Source organism: Mastigoproctus giganteus, chromosome 11, assembly GCF_048544385.1.
Source record: "Mastigoproctus giganteus isolate SK-2022 chromosome 11, ASM4854438v1, whole genome shotgun sequence".
Taxonomy (NCBI): Eukaryota; Metazoa; Arthropoda; class Arachnida; order Uropygi; family Thelyphonidae; genus Mastigoproctus; species Mastigoproctus giganteus.
This window is the reverse complement of record NC_143585.1, coordinates 27,759,870-27,777,653: the sequence shown is the minus strand read 5'-3', so window position 1 is coordinate 27,777,653 and position 17,784 is coordinate 27,759,870. Positions and strand designations below refer to the sequence as shown.

At 37.5% G+C, this 17,784-nt stretch overlaps 1 protein-coding gene across 1 annotated transcript in view; it reads right to left on the bottom strand.

Moving 5' to 3' along the window:
• Window positions 1-16,787, bottom strand: part of RpL7 (ribosomal protein L7) — a 57,395-nt gene extending 40,608 nt beyond the window's left edge. Inside the window, exon 1 of the mRNA XM_090385090.1 lies at window positions 16,707-16,787. Within this exon, the coding sequence (XP_090241216.1) occupies window positions 16,707-16,726 (20 nt within the window). The 5' untranslated portion in view covers window positions 16,727-16,787. The remainder of the gene's footprint in view (window positions 1-16,706) is intronic.
• Between the last annotated feature and the right edge of the window lie 997 nt (window positions 16,788-17,784).

Sequence of the window (17,784 nt, the reverse complement as noted above, 5' to 3'; positions counted from 1 at the left end):
AATTTTTTTTTAAAATTTAAACAGCCATAACTTGTTACCATTCAGGATTTTACAGTTATATAAACTTTTTTTTTCATTTTGTTTTCAGTCCTGAATCAATTCTGAAAGTACAGTCCACATGGTATGAAACACCTTGTGTAATTTATATACCAGAACAGTTTCTATCTACAGGGTGTCTTAAAAATATTGGTACAAACGTTTAGGGAAGGTAGGTAACATCTAAAGGAATGTTAATCGCATAGGAACCCATAACCGGAAACGTCACAGGAAAGTAGTAGCAGAGGCACAAGAAGCAGAAATGACAAGACAGTAATTAGTGGCAAATATTTATTTGACATAATATTAACAACGGAGTACAAGATGGGTGCATTTCATGATGTTACAACAGATGCTCGAAGGTTCCACCACGAGACGCGATGCACGCGTGACACAGACGCAGCATGGATTGGCAGACACGGTCGAACACACCTGGAGTTTCTTTGACAGTAGCAGCAGCGCAGACGACTCTCGCCACGAGATCCATTTCAGTCTCCACAGGCGATCCATACATGATAGATTTGACACCCCCCCACAGAAAGAAATCAAGGCTCCGGTTATGGGTTCCTATGCGATTCGCATTCCTTTAGATGTTACCTACCTCCCCCTAAACGCCTGTACGAATATTTTTGAGACACCCTGTATAATTCTCAAGATCTAACACAGATCAAAGCTATCTAAACTGAAAGAACACTAAAATTCTTTTTAGTTTAGTTGTTTTTGATATACAAGTAATACCAATACAGTTGGTATTACTTGTATATCAAGCCAAGCACAAGTGTAATACCAATCTCAGTAGGCAAATTTGAAACCTCCCCCAAATATTGGATACATTTATTTTTAAAACAAAGATCTGCTTCAGCATCAAGACAGCACAATAATAGGACGTGAAACCCCCAGACTGATCAGGCTCTAATGGCACATCAAAACTGTTACAGCGGCAGCAGATGCATTGGTGTAGATTTCACCAATCATGATTTTTTGGAAAACATGGCAAGAAATATTTGAAAATGGGAAAATTTTAAAATTTATTCTAAATTCTGACACTATACGAGATAAAATAAAATTTTCCTGATTGTCTTCCAACCCCAGGGGCTCACATCTGGTGAGTATGGGCTTGGCAAATCCAGAGTTCTGAGCTGGACATCTTCATTCTTCTTCTCTTTCTTGGTGATTCCCTTCTACTTCTGACTCTCTCAGAATTTTTTTTTTGGCTGGTGCAGCATAAGCCTCATGCTTCCTTGCACCATATGGTTAATAATAATAATAATTCACTGTTCAACAAAAATATTCTTTGAATTTGTCTTGAATTTCTCAAACTTTACTAATTTTGGGTCAAGAAAAACGAATGACTTCAGAAATTTTTTATTAGCTCTTGTTTTTAAGATACAGTACTTTCGCTATTGTCTAAGAATATAGTAATTTCAGTAGTAGTCGGAGTGAAAAGTAATATTAAAACAATCTCATATTTACATTTCCTTGATACAACATAAATTACAGTTGTTTTTAATTAAAACGTAAAAAAACAAGAACACAAGAAAACTGCACAGGAACCGAAAGTACTTCTCAAAATGTGGCCTATTCATGACAATGCATTATTTTTGCTTGTATTCCACTTCCGGGGCATCTCTTGTTACTGTCCAACAGTAGTCAGCAAGCATAGAAGCATTCCACCTACCCTGATATCTTCTTTCCATTGCTGAAATGTATTGGCAGAATCGCCCACTGTGCTCATCACTTATTGCACCACAGTTGTCAGGGAGGAAGTCCAAATGAGAGTCGAGAAAGTAGATTTTCAGTGACATGTTGCAGCCTAATTGATGATATGTTTCTAGAAGGTTGTTCACAGTCTCAACATAGTTTCCAACTCATTGGTTTCCCAGGAAATCATGCACAACACTTTTAAAGGCTTTCCAAGCTGTGTTCTCATTACCCTGGAGGACTCGCTCAAAGTTTTCATCCTTTAAAAGTTCACGAATTTGCAAACCAAGAAAGATTCCTTCCTTAACCTTAGCATCACTCAGCAGTGGAAACTGTCCTCTCAGGTACTTGAAAGCTTCTCCATCCTGGTTAATTCCCTTAACAAAGTTCTTCATGAGTCCCAGTTTGATGTGTAAAGGGGGCAGAAGAATTTTGCTTCAATCAACCAGAGGACTGTGCTGGACATCCCCCCCCCCGTGCAGATTTTCCCTTATAGGCCAGACTTTTCTCTTGTAGTGTGAGGACATAGCTCGACTATCCCACTCATACAGGAAACAGCAGTACTTCGTGTATCCCAACTGCACGTCCAACAGTATTGCAATCACCTTCAGGTCTCCACAAATCTGCCATTGGTGGTCTTTGTACCCCATTGCTTGCAGAATTAATTCCATATTCTGATGTCTCCTTCATGTGGACATGTATGTATTATATATGAATATTTTGCATCGACATTCACACATGAGGAGTTATTCAGCGAGGGGAATGCCAGAGGTGTATTCAACTCTAGCAGTAAGTTACAGAATCTTGAAATAACTGGGAGTAAAGTGGAGGAGAAACTGTTGAAGATAAACACAAGAAAGGCACCCGGGGTGGATGGGATCTATCCAGTTATATTAAAGGAGGCAGCAAAGGAAGTAAGCAAACCCTTAGCCATAATTATGAGAGCTTCCTTGGACTCAGGGGAGGTACCCATAGACTGGAAATGTGCAAATGTGACCCCAATTCACAAAGGAGGATCAAAGGCTGACACAAGTAATTATAGACCTGTGAGCTTGACTTCTGTTCCAGGAAAATTAATGGAGGCACTGGTTAAAGACGCACTGCAGGATCATTTAGACAAGACTTCAGTTATAGCTCAGACACAGCATGGTTTTGTTAAGGGGAAGTCTTGCCTGACCAACTTGATTGGATACTATGATGCAGTCACAAAAGAACTGGATGCAGGGAATAACTTTGATATTATATACTTGGATCTTAGAAAGGCTTTTGATACTGTTACACATGGAAGACTGCTACACAAATTGGAGCAGTGTGACATTGGAGGCAAATTGCTGCTATGGATAAAGGGGTGGTTGAGGGGGAGAAGACAGAGAGTGGTAATCAATGGACACTGCTCATCGTGGACTGATGTTATTAGTGGAGTCCCTCAGGGCTCAGTGTTGGGTCCATTATTGTTTTCTGTATTTATAAATGATATTGATGATGGTATATCGGGATTAATGTCCAAGTTTGCAGACGATACAAAGGTTGGCAGGGTTGTCAAGGACACTACTGACACTATGCTTCTGCAACAGGATCTGGAAAGGTTGAGCAGATGGGCTGAGAGGTGGCAAATGAAGTTTAACATTGACAAATGTAAAGTACTACACATGGGAAACAGCAACCCCAGAGCAACGTATCAACTCTATGGTACAACACTGACAGTGGTAGAGAATGAAAGGGACTTGGGGGTGGTTGTGCAGGCAGATATGAAGTTCTCTGAGCAGTGCAGACGGGCTGCAAGAGTAGCTCATGGAGTATTGTCAATGATATACAGGAATTTTTCCAGCAGGGATAAGGAGGTGATTATTCATTGTATAAGGCGATGGTCAGGCCACACCTAGAGTACTGTATACAGGTCTGGAGGCCTCATTTCAAGAAGGATGTAGAGCTGCTGGAACGAGTACAGAGAAGGGCAACAAGATTAGTGAATGGAACAAAGGGGTGCTCTTACGAAGAAAGGCTTAAGTTTTGCAAATTAAAGTGTCTGGAGACTAGGCACCAGCGAGGTGATCTGATAGAGGTGTATAAAGCCTTGAATGGTTTAAGCATGCTCAATGCTGATGGGATTCTTCCTCTAGCTCAGAATAATCACCTGAGAGGGCATAAATTCAAATTGAGGAAAGACAGATGTAGGATAGACGTGCGGAAATTTGCCTTTAGCCAGCGGGTGGTTGGTTGGTGGAACAGACTTCCATCCCTTGTGGTGGAGGTTGATAGCCTAAATAAGTTTAAGGCTCAGCTGGACAGGTATTTTGAACGAACAGAGGGGTGAAGTGGAAGTGGTTTTTTTTTTTTTTTTTTGGCTGATGCTGCATAAGCTTGCTTTCTTGCATCAAATGCCTCTACTAATGCTAATGCTAATGCTATGTAGGCAGCTCCTAGAACATAAGTTCAACTCTGGCTAGTTACTTTTTACTTTTTTTTTTAACAGACTGTGAAGGTAAGGCCCGTGTGTGTAGTAAAAAAAAAAAAAAAAAATTGCACAAAAAATTTTTCCTGCACAGACAGGAAAAGGATAATTGAGAGAGAGAGAGGAAAGAAAAAGAAGAAAAAAAAAAAGTTCATCCCGCACAGGACAGGAAAGAAAATAAATACTGTCTGTGTGCGTCTTGGCTTCTTGGCTACCTGAAAGCAGCTATAAACAGGATGGCCGCTTCCAGGCACTTGCCCCTAGCTACAGGAAGGCAGGCCTCCCTACTATCTGCTCACCCCCTTAGGAACAGGCTTCCCAGGGTGGAAGTAGAAGGACCATCTAAAGACGAAGAGAGGAGGGAGATTTCCCTGGCCCAAGGAAGTCCCAATCCAGGGTAGAGAGGAGGATAAAAATAAATAAATAATAATAATTAATAAATAAATAATATATATATATATATATATATATATATATATATATATATTTTTTTTTTTTTTTTTTTTTTTTGAGAAAGGGGCTGCCCTGCCCTGGGGTCCCCGGTTCAGAGAAGCAGAATGCGAGAAAACTGTTTTTCATCCAGCATGGGACTAGAAAGGGAAAAAGGAAGGCGTGCAGAGAAGAACTACTCTGACTCCAAGGACAGCCCTAGAGTTAGAGCAGAGAGAGGAGAGCTTCATGTGGACAGCATGGCCTACAGGAAATGAAGGAAAAGCGTTGCCATTGTGCAGCAAAACAGCTTTTTTAAACTTAGCTTTGATGAGTCTACGAATAGTCTCCAGTCCCGTGGGTTGTGCTCCACACTCAAAGCTGTCATCAAACAGGAAAAAGTTCCAATATTCTCCTAAATCAGCCTTTCTCAAACCACTGACACCACAGAAGGAAACAAGGTTGTTTTCACTTTTAAAATATAGTCAAAGCACTCTGCCTGCTCCTGTACACGGACACCTTGACGTTTGGTTGCAGAAGATTCCACTGTTGGAGCCCTGATCCCAGAAGCTCTGCTTTCTTTCGATAGATCTAGGTCTCAAATTAGATCACTTAGTTCACCTTGAGTGATTCTGTGTGACTCACTTGGCAACTCAGGTTCTGGCACAAAATCAGGATCCCATGATGTTGAAGGCCCAGGTTGACCATCATTCCTCACACTGTCCCCATCTTCATCAGACTCCAAAGTATGATCTCTTCTGGAGGGTGAGGTACAGGCAGACCATCCTCATGTGCCACTGGTCAGATAGCTGACGAGATGTTGGGGTACTCCACAGTCCATTTCCTTTTTTTTGACATGCCATGCTGAAGAGGCGGCACCATGCAGAAATAACAGTCATTTACATGATTTGAAGGCTCCTTCCAAATCATTGGGATGGCAAAAGGCATTGAACGCCCCTTGTTATTCAACCATCCACAGAGATTTACAGCGTGTGCTGCAGAAAATATGAGGTGCCCAGGGTTTGTCTTCATCTCCTACCTTACAGCCAAAATAATGGTAGTAGGTTGTCTTCAAGTGGAGTCAATTGGCATTTATGAGTGGAAAATGTCACATCAGCACACACATAAAAATTGTCAACACTGTTAACATATTTATATGGCATCCTGGGTTTTTACGTAATTTTTGTTCACAAACCTGAAAAAAAAAAACAAAAAAAAAAAAACCCATGGCGTATCAGTTCCTGTTTCAGTGTTACCAACCTATCTATTCCCTAGACTCCAAAATCCCCTAATATTCACCAATATTCTCCTAAATCAGCCTTTCTCAAAGTGCAGTCCATGGCCCACTAGTGGGCTGCAAATTTTATTACTAAATACATATCTGTTCTGGCCACTTCATGTTAAGTGCTGTTTGTTTTGTACGTTTATATTTGTGTCGTGCACCCAACAGGATCAGGGTTTCGAGTGGACAGAGTAGCTCGTGGCCTGGAAACCCCCGACTGTATACAATTCCAGCACTATGGCAGATGTTCGTGAGCTCATGCCGGATAGGAATATGTTTCCATCGTATACTGAGAAAACCACACGGTATACAGTCGTTCCACGCCTACAGCATCATTACTTTTATCAGTGTCACCGGAGATGTAGTCGTGAATAGTTGTCTGTTTGTGTCTCATGTTTGAAAGGATTGAGGGTTTACATGTGTCAATACTCACTAAGTCTATTAATTAAAATTTGGTTTATTAAATTTTACTTATTTAACTATCCCTATTAATTTAAATAAAATAAATATTTTTTAGGAATAATATTATGGAACACTGGATTAAAACTGTTATTTTGAAGTGGAAATCTGGTGAAAGTCGTGAAGGGAATAGTGAAAAAAATATGCAAAATAGAGGCGACACAATGAACAGTCAAGGATTATTATCCTGTTTGCAAAAACATTCTCAACATGGGTGTTGCAATGAACAGTGATAAACAAGACAATAAAACAAGTTGGAAAGAAAAACAAAAAAGTAAAGAGAAAGTATAACACTGATTTTTTAAAATTGGGATTTTCCTAGATAGGAGATAAAAAAGATCCCATCCCACACTGTTGTGTTATGAAACTCTTTCCAATAAGGTAATGAAATTCTCCAAATTAAAGCGTCATTTCGAAGCTAAACACAGTACATTGAAAAGCCTCTACATTTTTTTCAGAACAAATGCAAAGAGCTAAACTGCAATAAGAATCTAATGCATTTTATTACTCAGTGGGCCACTGTGTTTTGTGCTTTGTCCAAGTGGGCCATGATCAGAAAAGTTTGAAAAACACTGCCCTAAATCATAAGAGGGGAACCGAGAGCTAAGAGTTTTAAATGTTATATTTGTTTTTCTCATGCTGAAATTAAGAATAATTGACTATTTTCAAGCCAGAAACATTTTTGGTGTTGACCAGTGTAATTTTTGTCTAAGATTTGTCTGAAAATGAAACCAAAATGAAATTTGTAGACAAGTTACATTGCGACATGGTAGCCTGCCCCCCCCCCCTTTTTTTTTTACCAATATTAAAGAATAGTTTATGGCTATACATCTCCAATGCAAAAAATAATTAATGATGCATTTGGGGAAGAGACTTTGTTATACTTGTGGAATACTAAAATTTTCATAAAATTTACAAAATAATTTCTGTTACTGGTTTATGCCACAACCAAAGTGCCCACTCAAAGGTTAAACAAAAAAAAAAAAAAAAAATCCTCTGTTACCAAGAGTTTACCAGCAGAACAGATGGTCAAGATTTAACTTCCAAAAGAAATTTGGGACTGATCCAAAATTTGAAAAAAAAAAAAAAAAAAAAAAACAATACAGACAAGTAATGAAACTTGGTATTACCTTTATGATCTGCACAAAAAAAAAAAAAAAAAAAAAACCCAAGTCTTTTGTCTCCCAGACATTAAAAATAATCCAGACTAATTGGTCTAAAAAGGTAAATTGATACTAGAATTAATTTTTTACCATAATGGCAATTCATGATAAGACAGCCTATTAATACAGATATGTAGACAGAAATCATCATGAACTTCAGATGGAAGGGTTCTGATTTGTGGGTACAGTAAAAATTAAATTTACTTCACAACAATGCTCCTGCTCATTTACATGACAAATTCTGAATAAATACCAGCTATACTCCACTTTATGGATACACCATGTCATCACGTCGTGGGCATGGCCGAAGAACAGAGTGATTGTCTGGCTGAATTCTGTGATTGAGGTGTTCTTTGTATTCAAGTAGCCATTTTTGTTTAGTGAAAAAAGGTTGTTTCAATGTGACTTCAGGAGGGATTCAAGCAAAAAACTGGTCACTGGCCATGGACAGGACTGCCTTCTTCCTCTCTTTCTTGCTGAAACAAAACCCATAACCTGAAGCACAACCTAAATACCTTTCAAAAACTGTCTCACAAAAGCCTTTTTATTCATCTGACTTTGTACCACAATTTTTATTTCTGGCACACTATAAAGCTTGTTAAAGGGTGCCGATTTTCACAGAGGTTAGAACAGCAATAACCTACAAAAATCAACGAACTTGCAAATTACAAGGTAAAAGTCATTATTTTTAAAAGTTGATGTGCAATTATCTGTAAAGACATTTGTTGGAATAAATTTTAGTCCTGGAATTTCATAATCTACCTACTATATGTTAGCATTAGTAGACGCTTCAGCCAAAAAAAAAAAAAAAAAAAAACCACTCCCATTTGACCCCTCCGTTCGTTCAAAATACCTGTCCAGCTGAGCCTTAAATTTCTTTAGGCTATCAACTTCCAAAACAAGAGATGGAAGTCTGTTCCACCAATCAACTACCTGCTGGTTAAAGGCAAATTTCAACACATCTATTTACATCTGTCTTTCCTCAATTTGAATTTATCCCGTCTCAGGTGATTATTCTGAGCAAGAAGAATTCCACTAGCATTGAGCATGCTCAAACCATTCAAGGCTTTATACACCTCAATCAGATCACCTCGCCAGTGCCTAGTCTCCAAACACTGTAATTTGCAAAACTTAAGCCTTTCTTCGTAAGAGCAACCCTTTGTTCCATTCACTAATCTTGTTGCCCTTCTCTTTACCCATTCCAGCAGCTCTACATCCTTCTTGAAATGAGGTCTCCAGATCTGTATACAGTACTCAAGGTGTGGCCTGACCATTGCCTTATACAAGGAAATAATCACCTCCTTATCCCTGCTAGAAAAATTCCTGTATATCATTGACAAGACACCATGAGCTACTCTTGCAGCCCATCTACACTGCGCAGAAAACTTCATATCTGCCTGCACAATTACCCCTAGGTCCTTTTCATTCTCTACCACTGTCAGTGTAGTACCACAGAGTTGATATGTTACTATGGGGTTACTGTTTTCCATATGTACTACTTTACATTTGTCAATGTTAAACTTCATTTGCCACCTCTCAGCACATCTGCTCAACCTTTCCAGATCCTGTTGCAGCAGCATACTGTCAGTAGTGTCCTTAACAACCTTGCCAACCTTCGTATCGTCTGCAAACTTGGACATTAACCTTGATATACTATCACCAATATCATTTATAAATACAGAAAACAACAATGGACCCAACACTGAACCCTGAGGGACTCCACTAATAACATTAGCCCACGATGAGCAGTGTCCATTGATTACCACTCTGTCTTCTCGCCCTCAACCATCCCTTTATCCACAGCAGCAATTTGCCTCCAATGCCCCACTGCCCCAATTTATGCAGCAGTCTTCCATGTGCAACAGTATCAAAAGCCTTTCTAAGATCCAAATATATAATATCAAAGTTATATATCGAAATAATGGAGTCACTGGTTAAAGATGCATTGCAGGATCACCTAGACAAGACTGCAGCAATAATTCAGACACAGCATGGGTTTATTAAGGGAAAGTCTTGTCTGACAAATTTGATAGGATATTATGATGTGGTTACAGAGGAACTGGATGCAAAAAATAATTTTGATATATATTTGGATTTCAGAAAAGCTTTTGATACTGTTGCACATGGAAGACTATTATACTAATTGCAGCAGAATGATATTAAGGGTAAGTTGCTACAATGGATAAAAGGATGGTTGAGTGGGAGAAGACTGAGGGTGGTAATCAATGGGTACTGCTCTTCGTGGACTAATGTTATTAGTGGAGTCGCACAGAGTTCGGTCCTCTGTTGTTTGTATATTTATCAATGATATTGATGAAAGTATATCAGGCTTAGTGTCGAAGTTTGCAGGGTTGTTATTGACAGTAATGGCAGTGTGCTACTGCAACAGGATCTAGATAATTTGGGCAGATGGGCTAAGTAGTAACTGAAGTTTAACCTTGACAAATGCAAAGTACTGCATATGGATACAAGTAACCCCAGAAAATATACCAACTGTGTGGTACTACACTTAAGGTGGTAGAAAATGAAAAAGACCTAGGAGTAATTGTGCAGTCAGATATGAAGTTTTCTGAGCAATGCATCAACTTGTTCAGATTACCAACCTAAGGGGACATAAATTCAAATTAAGAAAAAGACAGAGGAACAAAAGACAGTAGAATAGATATGCAGAAATTTGCCTTTAGCAAGCAGGTGGTTAATTGCTGGAACAAGCTTCCAACTGTCGTTGTGGAAGTTAACAGGTAAAATAAATTTAAGGAGGAACTGGACAGGCATTTGGAGGGAATGTTGTGATTTTTTTTTTTTTTTTTTTTTGGCTGATGCTGCATAAGCTCATACGCTTGCTTTCTTGTATCACATGCCATTACTACTACTACTACAAATTAGCCACGAGACTTTCCCTTAACAAAACCATGCTGTGTCCGAGCTATAACTGAAGTCTTGTCTAGATGATCCTGCAGTGCTTCTTTAACCAGTGCCTCCATTAATTTTCCTGGAACAGATTAAACTCACAGGTCTATAATTACTTGTGTCAGCCTTTGATCCTCCTTTGTGAATTGGGGTCACACTTGCACATCTCCAGTATATGGGTACCTCCCCCGAGTCCAAAGAAGCTCTCATAATTATGGCTAAGGGTTTGCTTACTTCCTTTGCTGCCTCCTTTAATATAACTGGATAGATCCCATCCACCCCAGGTGCCTTTTTTGTTTATCCTGAACAATTTCTCCTCCACTTTCGTCTCAGTTATTACAAAATCATCTAGCTCACTGCCAGAATTTACTTCACCCATGGCATTCCCCTTCCTGAATAACTCCTCATGTGTGAATGTAGATGCAAATACTCATTTAGTTTGTTAGCCACCTGAGCAGGATCATCAACAGTTGAACCATCAATATCCAGTGGACCAATCTGATTCACCCCTTTCCTTCTAGAGTTTACATAGGTAAAGAACTCTTTTCTGTTTTTCTTTGCATCCTTTGCCAAGGATTTCTCATAATCTGCCTTTGTCTGCCTAATCTCCTTTGTGATTTGGTTACAGACCAGCTTATATCTATCATAGGCTTCCATGTCACCCATTAATTTATATGTATCCCATGCATTTTTCTTCTCTGCCACATGTCTCATTAGTTCATCTGACATCCATTTAGGCCTAAACCTTGAACAATATTTCTTAGTTGCTATGTTGTTGTTTGGTTTTTAGGAGCATTAGCAACTAAGGCCATATTGCTCCGGGCTCGAACCCCGGTCTAATCAAGAAGGATGTGCTACGCACTGCTGCTCCTGCCCACCTGGCTATGGAGACACCTTTAGTTGGTATGTAAAGCCTAGTAGCTTCCAAGATAAATTCTTTGAATGCTTTCCATTTTGAATTTGCTGTTGGTAACATCATCAGTTGGTCTCACTGCACAGAATTTAAATACTGTCTCAGACCATCATAATCACCTTTACGAAAGCAAAACCCCCTCCCTTTATCCCTGATGGTAGTTACCTCTTCGAGTAAATCCCACTTCAGCACACTGTGATCACTGCCACCTAGTGGTTCCTTTATCTGCAGATTCTTAATGCTGAAGAATCACTACTGATAATCAGATCAAGAGTATTACTCCCTCTAGTTGCCTCCCGAACATGCTGATGTAGAAAACAATCATCCAATAAATCCACAAAAGCCTTGCTAACTAGTGTGTGTGACCAACCCACAAATTCCAGTCAATATCTGGGAAATTAAAATCCTCCATTATAAGACTCTCTGATTTACTGGCCCACTTTATTTCCCTGTACAGTTTCTTATTATACTCATCAGAGTCATTAGACTGATGACATAGTTGGTTGGAACACTCCTACTCTCAATTTTGATCTCCCAATGCTTATGTCATACCAAACTGACTCGACACTGCACTGTCCAGCGATGTCGACTGGCTTCACTTCCTTGGATTTTGTTTCTTAACTAATAGCACAACCCCCCCTCCATTCCTATCCTTTCTGTACACATTGTACTCCCCAAATTTCAGTTCTACATTCCTTATATCTGTGCGACACCATGTCTCTGATATCCCAACAATATCTGCCTTTGACGTTTTGAGCAATACCTCAAATTCATCAAATTTATTTATCTAACTCCTAGCATTGGTGTACATGCAAGTATACATGTACCTGTTCCTATTCTTAGCTACTCTAACACAACCCACGTGTTTACTTGTACTGCAATGACTCCCAGCAGTCTCTGAAGTACCCTGCATCTTGTTTTCCAGGCTGCTGCTCATTCCAATAGAAGCAGTGCAAGGATCACTTTCACCTCTGCCAGTGTGAGAAGTAAAATTTTTCTGTAAATTTACAAACTACTAACATGTCAAAATTTTGTGCTCACATAAATATTATTAGAAAAAAATTAAATAAAAAATTATAATAAAGGGTTGTGGCTCTCTAGGAGAGTATGTCTGTGTCCATGGTGGCTGAGACTTTAGATCAGTGTTTCTCAACTGGTGTGCCACAGAAATGCAAATAAAAAAAATTAATAAATTCAAGTTTTATAATAAAAAAAATTCGTTTATTTACACTGCACCAATCCCAGCCCCTTCCTGTGGTCAATGTGAAGTCACGTTTTGATTCCTAGTAATAGATCTGTTCACCTTTAATCCTTTATTCACCTTTTGATTACTAGTACAGCTGTTCACCTTTATTTAGCCATCCTTATCATTTGAGAAACTCTCCAGGCACCATGCAGTTCTGTAGGTACAACTTGTAAGCAGCATAGTGAGAAATTTCCTTTGTTTTAAAAATACCTTTTGTGTTTTTATATCTCTAAAATGTCATATTCGTTCAATTCGTATAGAACAGGTATTTTCAATTAACAGTATTAGTACATTCTAGAAGTAACTTTTAATTTTTTTAGAAATTAGTAGTGATGAAAAATTTTTTAGAAAAAGGAAATCAGAAGAGGCAAATTGATAATGAGCTTGGAGAAAATGACAAAAACAAAAAACCAACATAAAAAAAAGAAAAAAGAAAATATGTTGTCGTAAATATGATGACTATTATTTGGCAACAGCATTTCTGTATACTGGTACCCAAGGTTGTCTTCTACCTTTATGTGTGGTATGTGGTTTAAAATTGTTGAATGAATCAATGTTCTTGTTATTTGGTTTTTAGGAGCATTAGCAACTAATGCCATATTGCTCCGGGGATATGCGGTGGTCATTCCCTGACCTTTCCGCATCCTCCGTATTTGATCACAGGCTCGAATCCCGGTCTAATCAAGAAGCGTGTGCTACGCACTGCTGCTCCTGCCCACCTGGCTACGGAGGCACCAATGAATCAATGATTCCCAGTAAATTGTAGCATCATTTTACTACAAAACACGAGAATTTATCGTCCAAAACTATGGAATATTTTAAGACTGCAAGCCTCTACTAGAAAACACAATTTTATATGGCTAAAATATCTGATAAAGCTCAAGAAGCCAGCTAGCTATTTTGTAGCCATACTGGTGGCAAAAAAAAAAAAAAACCTCACCCGATTGCAGAAAGTCTGGTTTTCCCAGCATGGTGGGTAATCATGATAAGTATTTTTGAGAGGAAGCTTGGGAAAAAAATAATAGCAGTACCACTTTCAAACAGCACAATTAGCAGGCGTATTAAAAAAAAAAAAGAAAAAAAGTCTGTGATACTGAAGGACAAATTATTCGAAATATTAATAATTTCGGGCGACTGTTTGCATTGCAAGTAGATAATTCCACAGATATTAAAGGGAAAAGCCCAATTAATAGCATTTATCAGGTTTATCGAAAATGACACAATTATTAGTTTGTTCCAACAATTAACCACCCGCTGGCTAAAGGCAAATTTCCGCATATCTATTCTACATCTGTCTTTTCTTAATTTGAATTTATGCCTCCTTAGGTTCGTAATCTGAACAAGTGGAAGGATCCCATCAGAATTCAGCGTGCTCAACCCATTCAAGGCCTTATATATCTTTTTTTTTATTATTATTGTTGTTGTAAAGAACTGAAAGAACAACTGGCCAAGATATTTCGAAGTAATGAATAATTATTTGCAAAAGTGGGGCATATTATGGAAGTCTTGTGTTGGCATTTGTACCGACGGTACTCCCACGATGACAGAAGCACTAAAAGGATTTGTAAATTTAATCAAACAATACAATTCGAATATTATTACAACACACTGTTTTAGACACAGAAGTTCCAGTAGCAAAGACAGTCGTACCCAATTTAAAACTTGTATTTGATCAAGCGGTTAAAATGGTCAATTATATCAAAACAAGACCTAAAAATTTTTGAAAAATTATGCGAGGAACTGGACTCTGATCATTTCTCTTTATTGATGCATACTGAGGTTCGGTGGCTATCGAAATGAAATGTACTTATGCGTATGTACAAGTTGCATGAAGAAATGCTCATCTTTTTTCCACTGGAGCAAAAAGAATTTTGTGATTATTTATGTGATGAAATTTGATGTAAATTAGTTTTTCTAGCAGATTTATTTGCACAGCTTAATAAATTAAATATCAGTATGCAAGGCCCATAGGAAAATTTACTCACTTCTACTGACAAGTTGTTCGCCTTTAAAGTTGAATATATGGAAAAAATATGTAAATGAAAAAAAATTTAGAAATCTTTCCCTTGACTGCCAAAATGAATTACACTAAAATAATTAATGTAATAAACGAAACATTAGAGCTGTTAAAGACAAACATTGAGCATTACTTTCCATCCCTTGAAATCAAAAAATATTTGTGGGTAAGAGACCCATTTGCAACAAGAAACCTTCCGATGTTAGAACTTTGGCATGGGCAAGAGGAAGAAGAATTGGCTGAGATCCACAGTGATCAGTCGCTGGAATTTTCTTTTGATTGATTGATTGGTTTGGTTTTTTATGGCGCATTGGCAGCTGTGGCCATAATGCGCCAAGACTAGGTAATATTTAAAAAGTTTAAATTCTCGGTGACCTAATTAGTAAGGCCACCATGTCGAAATATATAATAATGTAACAAAAGCATAAATTAAATACAATTAAAAACTTTTATTAATTTAAAATAGCTAAAAACAGCAGACACATTGTCATTGTCAGATAAAATCTGACTGAGTGTATACGGCTCAGTCAGATGGTTAAAAGCGGTAAAACGGATATTGCTAAAATCTGGACAGTCAATTAAAAGGTGTCTGATAGTTAAAGTTCTACCACAGGACACACACATAGGAGGGTCATCAGCCCTCAGCAAAAACGAATGAGTCAAATGACTATGTCCTATGCGGGTCCGGGCAAGAACAACTTCCTCCTTACGATTCCTGCGCAGACTAGACTGCCACGGTTCAATTACAGGCTTTATACAATATAGTTTATTCCCAGTCTGTCTATTCCACAAATCCTGCCATTGGGAATGTATCTTTTGCTGTATTGTTTGCCTGTAGTCTGTATAGGGGACTGACAGGCAACGGTTATTATTTGGAATTGCTGATTTGGCTGCGGCGTCAGCCAAATCATTTCCCTTAATCCCAATGTGGCTAGGAATCCAGCAGAAGCGGATGTCATATTCACGTTCACGGAGGAAGTGAATCTTCTGCTGAATGCTAGACAGAACTGGATGAGAATTATATTTCACGGTTATTAAAGCCTGTAACACGCTGAGAGAGTCAGAATATAAAATGAACCGTTGGTGTTGGCATTCACTAATGTGATCCAAGGCTAACTCTATTGCGTGCAGCTCTGCAGTAAATATGCTGCATTCAGAGGGAATCTGCTCCGATGTAGTGCTGTCTGTAAAGACAGCAGCAGATCCCACATATGATTCCGACTTCGAGCCGTCTGTGTAAACTGGCGCGAAGTCAGAATATTCAGCTCGGTGTGCTGAATAAAGCTGCAGGTAGACAGACGATGGAGTGTCCGAGAATTTTCTTTTAATTTTTTTTTTTTCTTTTAAATTTCATGCAATTCATGTATGTTAAAACAAAAATAAATGTATTTATTAAATATACCCAACAGAAATAACTTTCAGTTTGAATACTGTATATATAATTTCTGTTTATTTTTATTTATAACATTTATAAATATTTATAATATATATATTACAAATATATATTATATATGAGTATAATGGTGATTGTAGTGTGTCGCAAAATTTTAGCGTCTTTAATTTAAAAAGCGTGCCGCAACAACTAAAAGGCTGAGAAACATTGCTTTAGATATTTCATTCAAGTAAACCATAAGTCATTATTTCCTTCATCACACAGTACACTTCGTCTATGTGACTACTAGAACATTATTTCAGAACAAATGTTTTCTTCCTAGTATACACTGTACGTCTAAGGGTAAACGAATGCATTGTCTACTGGAGGTAAAAAAAATAATAATAATATATATATATAACACTGATGTTTTTCGGTTCAAACTGCTAACAAAGTTATTTCTTGCATTTTGCCTAGAAACGTGTAGACAGTGTAAGTTAATAAGTCGAAAACACTTGCATGAAAATCATTTATTTTAATAACCTCTTTCAAGTATTACGACTACGAATTACGTGCCAAATCATGGCAACGTTCATTAAAAAGTTTCATAGACTCAAATGAAATGATTTCTACATGTCGCTACTACTTTTTAATAATTAAAGCTAAAGTAAAGAAGTAAATATGATAACTGATGCAATACGATTGTAATAAAAATGAATAACTCACTTCTCTTGTACCACAGCCATACTTTCACAATATACGAATTATCATGGAAGAATCTTCACCAGCGCCCTCTAAGCATTATCGACACGTCTTTAGTTGCAAAATGTTTGCAAAACATTTTTTTTCAAAAAATATTTGTTAAAACAGTCTGATTAATTGAATGAAATAAAACTTGTGGGCGGGTTGCCACCCACAATAGACAACCATGTAACCATACAAACAACCAAATAATAACAATAACCATTTTAAAAAAAAAATTTGCCGTGGGAGAGCGCAAGAAAATTAAACAAAAATTTGATATAAACAAATTTTAAAAATTTCGTTAGTAATCAAGACAATCGACCAAGAATTCTAACAACGTAGTAAGGAGAAAGTTGAAGCAGTGCTGAAAGTAAGCCACACGGAGAAGAAACAATATTTTGGATTATGTTCCAAACAAAAAGTATTCAACTTGAAACACTTTTTTAAAAATAATTTTAAAATGGAGTTTTAATCATCATCAATATAATTAGAATTATGGAACCCTGCTTTCTTTGAATTATACTACCATTGAACATTAACAATGTCCCTGAAATTGCGACATTATTGTGAAGTTATATCTCAACTAGAGGTATCCTACTAGCAAAAATAAAAATGTACACTTCAGCAGTGAGTTGAAGAGAAACATAAAACTATAATCGATGTTGATACAGCTTACAGAACACCAGCGATATAATATTATCTGTTTCTTAAAGGAAATTCATTTTTATCAAGCATGGTGCATAAATTGTTTGTTAATACTTTTTTTTTTTTCTTTTCGAAATTCTTCTGAATTTTCCTCTAATTGTATTATCTGAAGAAAGATGTTTTTGGAAACTAAAACCTACAGAACCCTATGCATCAAGAACAGGTTAATAACTTAGCTGTTTGTAGAAATTGACTGAAAATTATGCTATTAGCAAAATGAATTATGGTCGATTTTGTATTAAGTGAATTCATAAGGTTTGTTCATTAATAATTAGCATAGACTAAAAACGATGTGGATGGACGTATTCTTCAAGAATCAGTCACTCCAACCTGAAACAATCCTTTTTCATTTTAA